Source organism: Strix aluco, chromosome 21 (genome assembly GCF_031877795.1).
Source record: "Strix aluco isolate bStrAlu1 chromosome 21, bStrAlu1.hap1, whole genome shotgun sequence".
Taxonomy (NCBI): Eukaryota; Metazoa; Chordata; class Aves; order Strigiformes; family Strigidae; genus Strix; species Strix aluco.
Genome location: NC_133951.1, coordinates 10073018 through 10086313, shown reverse-complemented (window position 1 = coordinate 10086313; position 13296 = coordinate 10073018). Strand labels below are relative to the sequence as shown.

At 42.2% G+C, this 13296-nt stretch overlaps 1 protein-coding gene across 4 annotated transcripts in view; it reads right to left on the bottom strand.

Annotated features, from left to right (window-relative positions):
* Positions 1-13296, bottom strand: part of RAB11FIP4 (RAB11 family interacting protein 4) — a 127879-nt gene that overhangs the window by 78630 nt on the left and 35953 nt on the right. For all 4 annotated transcript variants that reach the window (XM_074847196.1, XM_074847197.1, XM_074847198.1 and 1 more), the window contains exon 2: positions 5721-5808. In XM_074847196.1, the coding sequence (XP_074703297.1) occupies positions 5721-5808 (88 nt within the window). The remainder of the gene's footprint in view (positions 1-5720; positions 5809-13296) is intronic.

Genomic DNA, 13296 nt, shown 5'->3' with positions numbered 1-13296 from the left:
GAAGTGAGGTAAAGTGGAAAATGACCTGTCCCTGGTCAGAAAGCTGCTGCAGAACAAGAATTCTAAGTAGTACCAAAACCATTAGGTCATTTATCCTTTCTTTTTGTGAAAATAACCAGCTAAGATTTTTCCTTTCGTGAAAATACCTAAGACTCGTAAACTCTCAAAACACAGTTCTGGCTGTCCAGAGGCAGGACAGGATCATCTTTAGACCTAAGCAAAGATGATGAAAGTGTTTTACAAATCACTGAAGGGGAAGACATGAACCTTTAACTTTTTCAGTTCACTCAGGATGCCAGTCACGACTTCTCTTACAAGATAATTTTACAAATTTACCTTCAGTTTCATTTTTGAAAAAAATAGGTTTTCACACCCTAACAAACAGTCAATGTACAAACATACATTCTGGCCACAAATAAACACAATTGTAGCAAAGTGATTTCCTGCAAATGCTCCAAGAAGGAGATTTAACCCATACAGCACCAGGCAATTTTCACAGGCAATTAAGCTATTTTAATACTATAGGAAATCAAATCTGGTTACCTAATTGAATGTAGTTGGTTCCTGGCATTTTTCCTAAAAGCAATAGCTTTTTACTTTATCTACCCTTGGATCTTTAATGGTGTATTAAACTCATTTATGGTTTCAGGCTATATTTAGTAAAATGTAGTCGAGTCTTAGAAAACTCTGAAGTACTTTTAAGAGTAACCAACTTCAGTTCATTAAACAGCTATAGTGTAATTTACAACAGGAGAGCTCAGCTCTTCACATTTATATGACAGTCCTCCTTGGAGCTATCCCAAGTACCACTCTTGTCAATAAGTTATTCTTAAAAGAATGGATAGACTCATCAAATCATCTCCAGTTATACTGTGAAGTTTGAGATCTATAGCTACGAGCCTAAATGGGTTCATCAAGACTGAGGTTTTCTGCAATGCTTTACTGAAATTCCTGTGCTAGTGCGGCTGTCTTAGGTATTGGTATACATTACAAACACTGGTGCCTGGCAAATAAAGATAAACTTTTACATGACTGCAACATATCCATCTCTTATTCCAAACTGGATCTTCTGGGCAAAGCTGGTACAATACCATTCTCAGCTAAGGGACTGCAAATTAGATTTTAAAGTTCATTAAAAGAGGTGGTCAAAACTTGGCACTGATTTTGTGAGAAATATGTATGTTTGGAGCATCTGAATGAAACTATAAAAGAAAAGTAAAAAAAAAAAAAATCTCCAGTGAAGCAGAAGGCCAGAAATATTCTGCTTTGGAAAACTTTGCATAGAAAAAACCCCATCAAATTTCATATTGTACTATTTCCATATTCTTTAACAGTCCAGATAACCTGTCTCACTCTGAACTACCAGAACAGCTAACTTCCCTTTTTGAACATTTCTTTAAAGCTTTGGGCAAATCTGTATTCTTGAAATTTTCATCAAAATTGCTAGGAGCTCATGGGGAAACATATCTACTTTTTAACTTTAATCTGCTCACATGAAGACTGCTTCTAGAAGCTTTCCAGCCAACTGCAGTTATTAGATGCCTAAAGATCCAGAGAAGCACAGAGGTGGATTTTTGAAGGCACATAATGCTCTGTGTTACTATTTTGAAGATTCAAAGGTTGCTATTGCTGCAGGTGGGGAAGTGTATAAATTCACAACTGTGCTTCTTCCGCACTGTTAATGAATATGAAGGAGCTTCTACAACTCCCTGTTTTCAAATGTTATATCAGAACATAACTTAAACGTCCTTAAAACTTCTACAAGATGAGGAAAATACTCTCTTGCTCCAGGAGAAAAACAGGCTGTATGATTTCATCTGAAAAAACTGATTCTGCTAGAGCACAAAGATTGCAGAAGTGCTCTGTGCTAACGTGGCTCAGTCTCTCCCATTATGAAAGCCATTACCCTCCAATTAGTACACAGTGGTCAGAGTTGTTTTCATGGTTAAAATAAGCTATAAAGTCAGATTACATTTGCCTTTATCTTTTAATTCTATATTAATTTGTATTCGTGCTGTACCCTCTCATCTCTGTGAGCAGCAACACCCAGTAGGGGGAGCTCACCCTTTACTTGTCAGGGTTTGGGTTTCTTTTAGAGTGGAATATCAAAGCAGAGAGACTATTGGAAAGACAACAGAAATCTTAAAATAGAAGGAACAGGTCAGACTTAATTAGAGCCTGCTAAACATACCAAGAGCCTGGTCCCACAAACACATCTGACTGTGGAACCTACCAGCCTGCATAGCGCATTAGAAATAACAGTTCCACTCAAGTCTTTAAGTATTACAAGTGGCAGAAAATATTTACTGGATCAGTATAATAAATTCAGCACAGCAAAACCAGTCATTGACTCCACTGAGCAAACAGTAATGGATCCCACGCTGACCCTGCTGAAATCAATGGGAATTCAGCCTTTGAGTGATGTTCTGGCTGCTCTCAAAGTCTCCAAGCAGTGCCACTTCTTAGGCTATACTGGGTTTGACACAGCTGCTAGGTAAGAGGGTAGAGGTGTTATTTCATGGCAATTGCTCTCCAGACAGATGCAGTTATTAGAAATAACGCCATGCAGTGAGCAGATAGAGAGGGCAGCTTCAGCAGGAGTAAAACCTTCATATGCTAGCATTCCAATGAAATTGCTGCAAAGCTTTAAATTTGATAGCAAGCCTGTCCCTGGCTCTGGCAGAGCCTAATTTTGTGGGGAAAGCAGCCTAGACAGCAGGGGCTCAGCACAGATACTGAGGCAAAGTCCTTTAATCCACAAAGGGCCAGCAAAAAGAAGCAAAGCTTTCCATAAATAGAAAGCACCCTGCCTGTCCAGTATTCAACCCCAGAGACACAGTAGGAATTAATTTCTCCAACACACTTCTCCCCTCTAGCATAGATACCTCCACTTGAAAAAAAGTCCTCTCCATCACTTCCAAAGGTCCCTGCTGTTAGTGAGACTCCTCAGCACACCCTTCCCCACAGTTCCTGCTACTCAGCAGCTGAAGATTAATTGTCTTTTCCACCTGATAGTCCCAGCAGCTGCTGTGAAGGTACATGATTCGTATGTCATGAGGTTTATCCAGCTCAGAGCACTAAGGAGGAGACAAGCCTTGATGTCCACTTGTAAAGGAACACAACACTTTTCATTTGTACCATGCAAGAGTGAACAATGCCCTGATTTATGGAGGAGGGAGGCCAAGCTGCAGATTTCAGATCCAGGGTTTTGGGTTTCTCCTTGCAGCGAGAGCTGCTACCAGCAAGTTACAGAGCAGACATTGAACACTCCAATGTTTGGGATTTTCTTCAGGTTCCAGCATGGAGTTTTTTGCCAAGATCCATACCTGGATCTGAAATGTTTAAATCAACATCATCAGAGGTCAGTTCTTTACCATAGATTTGAATCTGTGGTTCTAGATGCTTCAAACCTCATTCTTTAAACACATTCAAAGCACTGAACTACCAAAAAAACCTTGACACCATATCACACTGTGCAGCAAAAAATTTCTTCAGCATACTATAAAGGCAAGCATCTATGAGACAAATTAATTTGATGTCTCATAAATAAGAAATATGGCAAGGCATTAGGATAGTAAAGCTTGAATTTAAACATTTGGCTTCCAGTGCTAAGAATAACACAGCTTCATATTCCATTACTGAAAAAACCAACTGGATTTATAGTAGGATCTCATTTTGCTCTATTAATCTGATTGCCCCAAGCAACTGCAATAGGCTGAGATGCCAAAGAATCATATTTATAATCTGTTGCTGCCAAGACAAATTGTTTTTGTTTGATAACAAGCCTGCTGCTACCCCTGGGATGTGGCTGCACTGAAAAGTGAGAGGTAACAACATTGTGGAGGTTTTCCATTCTGAAAGGTAGACATACCCTTTCTGAACTTTAATATGACCAATTTAATTTTTAAGAGAAATGGGGCTGGTAACTAAAGACCAATAAAACTTCCATACTGTGAGGTAAGCAACAGAACCAGCTTTTCTAAAGAGATGCTGTGAAAGCATGCATAACAATGTCTTATCAGAAACAGATATAACTGCTCCTGCAACTACACACACTTGGCACTGACACTGTGTAAGTGTTGACAATGCTAATGATGTGCTAAGAGAGCTCTAGGTGAGGCTGCAGAATTGGATGATTTCTTTGTATCTGTTCATGTATACATACTAATATCCATCGAGCATATGATTTGGACCCTATCTATAATATGTTCCACATATGGGCTTTAAGCTATAGTATAGAGTATATATAGTATATAGTACAAGTACTCCAGAGAGTTTGATTCAGTCACATCTTTGCAGACCTTAGGATATGAATACATGAATCAGTTCCCACAAGGTGAGCAAGGATGAAAACTCCCAAGGCATCATCACTCTCTGATAACTGTCAACATGCACACGCTGTCCCTCACACAAAAGGAAACGTAGCTGCCCACTCCTTCACTGAGACTACTGCCCAGTGTTGGACAAGGGCACAGTTATTACAGAAGAGATGTTCTTCTGAGTCACATCTATCGCTTCCTGATCATATATTGTGCATTTGTGCACATCTTTAGACTCTGAATTAGAGAGGACTACCAGATGACTTACAGAGCTTGTGTCTTATTTAACCTAGAACCCAGTTTCCTACAGCATTTCCTGGAAAAGGAAAGCCTCCAGTATAGACTTGAGTGTCTATACACTAATGTATTGATTTTCCTTCTGGGCTTTCTATTGGCTTCTCTTCAAACACATCAGTGTCACCTTGGAAGATGTCTCCATGAACATGGACTGAAAGCAGCTTCCCACTGTAATTTTACATAATTATACACTGTCCTTGGCTGCCATAAACTTTAATTAAAATTGCTGTGGTGTTACATTCTTGCATCATTATGGCTTCATAATAATCTCATCGTAGCAGACTCTCCAGAGGCTTCTCCTGGAATCACACTATGGTCACTGTGACATTCACCCTGTCACTGAAGTGAAGCCTCTGGGCTATGACAGCACTCTGGCACTTTACTAAGGACATACTACGTGTCTGGAAAAGGACAGGCTGGATTATTTTTCTATGGGAAGCTAGAAAACTAATCAGCAGCAAAACAGCTAAAGTCTCTCTTCACTGTTTGCTTCGTTGCCCTTTGGCTAAGCTATAGCATAATAATGTCTGTGTCTTCTGTCAAGGACTGTTTCCTTGCAAAAGGAATTGGTTTGATCCATCTGGTCTCTATCTTCAGGGCTTGTATGGCCAACCTGTAATTAACCCTTTTCATTGCCAAACATATCCCCAAGTACTTTGAAAACATAAATTAACTATACCTTGCAGATACCTCAAGAAGAGTATAATAGTCTTAGATTTCCTAGTGGAGAAACTAAAGCCCAAGGACTCTCTAACTTCCTTAGGTAAATCAACAGCAGAACCAGATGACAACCTGGAAGTATCAGACTTTGGCACTGCCTGGTAACCACAAAGCTACTCTTTCTTCTGTTACATTTGTCTTTAAACCACATCACATTTGTTCTGAAAAAATAACAGTGAACCAATACACTGTGGATGCAGGCACGCTAGTATTGCTCACATTGACACATGAGGAAAAATATAGAGGTTCTGTTCCCAGAGTTGCCCTACTGTCACTACAAATAACCACAGTCAAAAGAGAGGATGTCTTTGATCATTACATCTTCTGCACCCAGAGAAACATTAGTGGAACTGAGAGGATTATTTTTAAGAAATACGCACATACCTTTGATAGCAAAAACTCCATGACAGAAGTCCTTAAAATTGATTCTTCCCAAATCATTTGGGTCCAAGTACTTTGCCAGTTTTTCCACCTAAAAGAAAAGATCATAAAATAGGTGTTGAACTTGGTGCATCATCTGTTGCTCAGTTGGTCTATATCTTCTACAGAAGACCCCAAGTGCAAGAATACCTGTAATGTTCACTTGAATCAGCCAACAAATTGTTCTGCAAGGAGAAATCATGTCTTATGGTTGGAATACCTGGTGCTGAGGTGTGTGCTCTGACCAAAACTTCTGCAGCTGAGACATATTAATACTCTCATATGGGAATCTGAAGAGCTTAATATTAATGAAGGGTGAATCTGTGACCTAGTCTCTCATCGTAGAGCAGGGTGCTAACAGAATCTCCTTCCCTAAGAGCCCTTGTATGCGGCTCATAGGAACTTAAAACCTTAGTGATCTCCATCCCTCTTATCAAAAGTTATTGGGGAAGGAGAAAGGACAGACAAAGATGTGCACAACCCATAGTAACCTCATTCCCTGAAGAATCTAGACTATAGGAGATAAAACTCACTGAGCACTTGGGACCAAACAAAACTTCCTTGCCACAGCAGAGAATACAAGGATAGGAAAATGGAGGTATATTAACAGCACAAAAAACTATGCAAATAAGCAATGTACTTATTGCTTATAATCTCAGCTTCACAGTTTAGCCTTTCTGATCACTACTCACCAGAAAATGAGATTACACTGAATATAAACACAGCCACCAAACTGGCATTTGCCCCAAAGAAGGTCTGGCAGATTTTTCAGGAGGGTTTTGGGAAAGAGGGAGAAAAAGCAATCTAGACTGGAGAGGCTGTTGTGTGTTGTGCTGTCTAGAATAAAGGAATAGAGAAACAAGTAGTTGAAGAAGAATAAGGAGAGAGACAGAACAGTCCAGGGAGGTGGGCACAGTGCTGGGACACCCCATCTGGCTGTACTCCTCTCTGTGATAAAGATGCTGCATGACATTGCAGAAGTCCCCTCGTGTCCCTATGCCTCTGCCTGTTGTACCTAGCAGGTACCCTCACTGAGGCAGAGGCAGCCTCTTGCTGCTCGTAAGCAAGCTCACAGCCAGCTGCAGCACAACTCTGACCTTGATCTGGGCCCTCCAGACACCCTGAAGTATAAACAAGATGAGTGTAGGAGGCAAGGCCAGCAGGCACGTAGGATGCTGCACAATCCTGGTGACTACAGTGTGAGCTCAGATATGTCAGTCTGAGCAGCAACAAAAGCCCAGCTGGAAAGATATACAGCAAATGAATCCAGATGACCCAGTTTCTCAATTTTCTGGTGATTTTTTTTTTTTTTTACATGATAGCAGAACCCTAGCAGTTTCTTAAAGCCCTGCAGATAATGCACTAATGTGCGCATGACACTTCTGCTTTCAGATCCTCTCAGTGCTTATAAATTCACTCTGTGCCCATAAATGTCATGATCAGCCAAAGGCCTCATTTAGAACAAGCAAATCTGGATGAGAAAATGACAAAATTTTTACTCACATGCAAAATAATATGTTGAATGAGAAAATAACATTTGATCCTCACATTGAATCCTTTCCCCTCTCCTCTTCTTAGAAGAAAAAAATAATCAGCTCATGTAGGCAGGGCAAATAAGGAGCTGTATGATGACGTCAGAGCCCACGACAAGCTAGAAATCTTAAAACTTTCTTATTGCAGAAGGCTTCAACAACTCAAGTCCTGCCAGCTGGGCAGCAGAGCCCTGCTGTCAGCTATCATGCGACTCATGATCAAATTCCTACATCTGGTACCACAAGCAATTACTATTGCCCCACTAATTTATAGCAGCAGAAGACATGTTTCTGTTTCCAAACCATAACCCCTTCACCAGAAACAGTAGTGTGCGTTTAATGCATACAAGACTAGCTGGAAATCCTTACTGAAACCAATTAAGTAGAGACACTCTTGACATGGGAAAGCTGGGTCAGTGTTACCCCCGCTCACCTTCGCGAACAACATAGATGTTATAGGAGGATGAAGCAGTGCCAGAAATTCCTTTCTTCAAACTGTTTTTGGGTGCATTCAAAACAGTATAATCAAACAGGCCATTAAGGCTGGGAGCAGCAAGATTTTACAGCTGAAAATCTTCCTGACCACTGTAGTAGCTTAAATACATGGCAGATGTGTCAGCTGGTGTAAATCAGCCTGTCTCCAGAGGCTCTATTGAAGACCTTGGTGTGGCCACTAGCTGAGCATCTGTCCCCTCACAGATACAGCAACAAAATCTAATCAGACACTAGTCTTCCAGGTTACAAAATCAGCCTGTAACTCTCTTTGACAAATGGCAAGCTCCCATCACTGTAATGTAAGTAAATACTATTTCAGATATTTGCAGGGTTGCTTTAGAGAATCCTATTTCCTGTAGCTCTCTTGCTAAGAGGCAACAAATTGTGTTTTAGGTTTTAATGTACAGATTCCTGCAGCCAGCTGGGAAGCCTCTACACCATTTAATATTGTGCTATAACACAGCAGTGTCACTGGGTGTTCCCAGTGAATATAGCACATTAAGTTTATTTCTCAAAGTTGATCCAATGATTGTAGTCTACCAGTTGCTCAGACATATACCATTACATTTTTAAAAATCAAATTAAATAAGATGTTATAGGCCTGGGTGTGTGTATTATGGAGAAACAGAGAATATGTTCACATTTAGGTCTAAGCAATGTCTTAACAGTAAATTAAGTTATCACCTGAGCGAAGTGCTTCAGCCTCCAGTTTCCCCTAAATACAATTTTTCAGGTTTTCAATTAGATTTTATAATGCAAATAACTGACATCAGTGCAGGAGATGATAAAGAATTCACAGAACAGCCTGATGGAATTTATGTCACTAGTGCTCACATCTTCAGCCAGTGCTAATCAACACAGCTCCCAGCAAAGGTCAGGGGCTACATGGATTTTGATCAACTGGGCCTACATTTAGGTGGATACTTGCATAGAGTTTGTGCATTAACATACACACATGTATTGTACATAAATCCCTGCATATTTACACAGAGTTGCACTTGATCATGCATTTTACCAGTGGCTTTCTGGGATAAGGCAAGAAGCTCTTCCTAGTTAATTCCAGACTGAAGTCATTACTTAAAATTAATCTCAATTTCAAGCTGTGGCCAAATAAACTATGCCATCACAGTTACCCCTAAATCTTCTGTCCTGTCTGTAGTGTGACAACCAACCTTCTGCTTCACTTTGTAGAGAAATAACATCCTATCCTCCTCCTTCTCAGACAGCATTGACTCCCAGCAATTAATCAGAAGTTGTAACGCTTATTTATTGCCTCAGGAAATGTTAAGGGCTTGTCAGCATAACTGCCAGGCTGCATGACATGGAAGCCTTTTCTGCGGTCAACAGCCCCCTGGGCTTACAGCTATGGTAATCTGCTGCAAATGAGGAAGCAGCAGCCTTTCAGCCCCATTAACAGAACAGGCAATGCAGCCTGTTTTTGCACATGTGGAATATGCGGGCTGCACCCATCCCGGGCACTGTCAGACGCCTGAGCTCCCAGCATCTCCAGGCAGTGCTGGGCTCTGCCAGCTCTGCTGATCCCATCGCAACGGACAGAGGACTGCAAAACCAACAGCTGTCAAAATTCAGTGCTGAAATGACTATGGGATTGTTGTGATGCCTACAGGCAGCGTAGGGAACATATCATGGGCTCCAGAGCTTACCATCATAAGCCATCACAATGAGCTAAAGACAGTGGTTTGGGCTGGGGACAGACACTTTTCTCTGCATTGCTGCACAGAGCAGTCCCCCACCATGTGGGACAGCACGAACAAGGTCTAGATTGCTAGTTTTTCATTGTAGGAAGAGGACAAGGACAAAATAAATTAGCTGCAGGCTCAATAATCTAGCCAGTTGTTTTGGGAGCTGCAAGGGTCTCTCTAATGAACCCTTTAGTAGACATCCAGTAGTCTCAGAGAGAAGACATAAATCATTTTTGCTTTGGGAAACAATCAGAGAAAACCAAACCCTCTGTCTCTATTGTTTAACTTGCTTGGATGAATGGGTGATTATCCTTCCAATGCAAACATATTCCTCCATTGCAATAACAGGTCACTTGAGCCAAAGCATTTGCCTCCTCTCTGTTGGGTTTCCCAGCTCTACTGACTGCGCTGCAAAGAGGTGTTTGCCCCCTGCTGCTTTCTGACACATAAGAGAGGGCTAGGAACACTTGAGAGTCTCTACAATGAAAATAAAGGGACAAGGTTCAGTGCGAAGAAATCAATTTGAAATCAAAACTGACCCAAGGCAGAGATGCATATTAATGAGCAGGAATTAGCAGTACGAAGCCATGGACAATAAATTGAGGCAGAATATTCTTCTACCGGAGAGCCTCTGGTTCAAAATGTAAGTTCTGGATGCAACACAGAGGTGAACAGCTGAAGCTTTGTGGCACTTTGTAGGTAAGCAGGCTGGCTTAGGTCAGGAAGGGCTGGATTCTCAGCTCTAAGGCTATGAGTAAATGATTTACAACCCAGCTCTATACAGAGACTGAACACACCAAACGGAGTCTCAGCAGGAAATCTGCCATACTAAACCCTACCCAGGAAGGAAGAGAGCAGTAACTGAATCAAAAGTCCTAGGCTGCTGCAGAGCTGTCTGCTGGATGCCAGAATCGATAACACAGCTGAGTGCAGACCCAGATGGAGAGCAGAGGTGAAATCCTGGTGTCAACGAAGCCAAGGCAGAAACCCACAGGCAGCCCAGGAGGTGCTCAAAAATCACCTGCAAGGGTTTTAAATCCAGTACATACTGGGCTATTTTTGTGCCCACAGATACAGTCAGCTGTGCTGTCCTTTGCTCATTTGCTTCAACAGAGGTTTCAAATGGTGCCCTGCCACACAACCCTGAAGTCTAAAGTTTTCAGAAGATCAGGTGTTTGCATTGAATTCAAAGTGTCCTAAAAATCACAAGGGAAGGACAACATTCATTTTTCTTTGAACTCCATCTAGTCATTTTGTTTTAACTCTTATACGAGGAATGAAGAAGGCAGAGGCAGTGAGCTTGCTGAAATCCTATAACCTTTTTGATTTTGGTGCCATTTGGGTATGAGGAAAAGAGTTGAGTTTTGGCAAAATCACCCAACTCAGCAACTAGGAAACATGTTTCCTCAGTTTCTTCAGCCCAAAGTCTCTCACTATGTTAGCCAGAGGCACTCCTGACTATGTTGGGGGCAGCTTTGAATTTATTGCAGAAGAGAACTTTCCATTTCCCAGTTCTGCTCCAGTGATGGTGTGAAAGGCTCCCTCCTCCCTCCTATGTCCACACGAGAGCACCAGGCAGGGGGACAGACCCAGCAATCAGTGCAGAAAGAAAATCCAGAGTGGCTTGTAAAGAGTCCTCTGTAGCCATACTGCCTGAGACAAAATTCACACCTACATTGAAGCACCGGCCATCCTGCCAAGGATGCCAAACAGGAACCTGTGACTAAGACACTGCTCGAAAGAGAGCAAGGAGCCAGTCACAGGCACACACCAAGGTGTCCAGGGGGGTGAAGTCACTGCAATCTGCTGCTCTAACTAGAGGCAAGGGGAACATTTGTTAGCCTTTGCTCAAGCTAATTGCCTTCCCAGCATCACTGAGCATGCCTGCTGCCCCAGGACTTGCAGTACCTCGGAGTATGACCACATGCTCTACGTGACCAGGCATCTGAATGACTGTTAAGAGAAGAAGGGAAAGGATTTTTGTAGCAGTGGAGGAAGAGAAGAGGACAGGTCACTGACAAACTTCAGAAGAGATTTACTGAAACACATCTTTTCTTGCAAGTAAGTTCAATACAGGGGCACCTCCCAGCCAAGGACGCCTGGCCAGCTCTCATACTGATGCTGCCAAAACAGCTAGGTATTTTTTTCCAGAAAAGATGTTCTGACTGGAACAGAATCCTGCTTCCATTTCCAGACAAGAAGAAACTCAGACCTCACCCAGCACAGAAGAGATTTTGTTAACACAAAGAAAATTTGTTAGATTTAGATGTAATTGAGTTCTGAGGGACCCCACACTGGCTCCATCCACTGAAATCTTACAGCAGGATCCAAGTCACAGCCAGAAGATGCCATCTGAAATAAACAACTCATCTCAGCAGTTTGCCTTCATACTGCAGGAGTCTCTGAGCACGTCTCACCCTGAAGTGCGAGCAGAGAACACCTGGGGACTGTAAGAATGGCAAGACAAGCACTTGCAGGAAAGGTCAGGCTGCGCTGTGGCAGCGACATTTAGGCAGAATCTTCTGAAGCAGGAGCATTTGTGAGAAACCTCAAAAAAACAGCAAAAGGAGATTACATATAGAAATGTTGCAGGATGGAATTAGAGAGGTTCTCACATGTTTTATACAGGGAGCTGCAGAATGCGCTCACCCTGATTTTAACAGACTGGCTGGCCTCTTCCTCATCTGGGGAAGGGGCATTAGTTTATACCTTCATGGTATGAAATGCAGAGGCAGGACTTGTGCCAGCTGAGCAGTGCCAGGGAATGCGGCCACCACATGTGCTGAGACCCACACCCGGCTCTTTAACCAGCCCCTGAGTTCAGGCCCTTTTAGCATCCACGTCACCCGGGATGTTAGAGCTGTTCAGTAAGTCGCCCTCACTGTTGCACAGGGAAGTTTTGTTTTGTCCCTGGTCCCAATCTAGGGCCTTGAGTAACAAAGCAAGAGGGACTCTTGCTGCTGTGGCTCACCTAATTCCTTGCCACTCAAAAATTGCCACCCTCCTCTCCCGCAGCCTGCTTTCCCTTTGCTCTGCAGGTCCTGGTCATCCACTACTTCACTCTGCAGCTGGCCACAGCCATGTAGACACCAGCAGTTTTTCACCTTGCCTTTTTACAGATAACACTAGAATAGGCTGTGCTTGTATGAACCTCCGAAATGATGAATCTAGCTATTAATTAGTTCTCTCTAAAGGACTACTACTAAAAACAACCTGCCATATCAGACAGGCTCAGGCTAATGGGTGCCCAGAAGACCCATTAGTGTGGGATACCAGTGTTTCTATTGGAATCTGGTAGGACTGGTCCTTCTCTGAAGCTATTTGGTGTTTGCATCCACAAACTGGAAGTAATATAAAAACCATGATGACGAAATTTGCAGATGACAGGCTGATAAATAACAATGCAGACTGTCTCATACTCCTCTGGATAGCTTCATAAGTGAAGCCCATACAGACAAGATGTTTTAAGCACTGTCAGGCAAGGTCACAAAACAGAAAAGAATACAAAAGAGAAGGAAAAAGAGTAACACATCTACTGAGACAAGGACTGTATTTTGATGAGCTGGGATTTACAGTTGCAGGGGAGAGGAATGAGGCTTCTCTGTGATATTCTGGCAATTCTGGGAAGCAGAGCAAGATGAGGGAAATCGTTTTACATTGCATTGGAGAAACCAATACTAACACAGTTGTGGTACCCACTTCCGTAAGAGATGCTCAAAACCCAGAGCAGTTGCAGAGAACTGACATAACATTCAAGTGCTGTGGAAACACCTTATGCGACCAAACTTAAAGAGTTTTCTCTGTTTAATT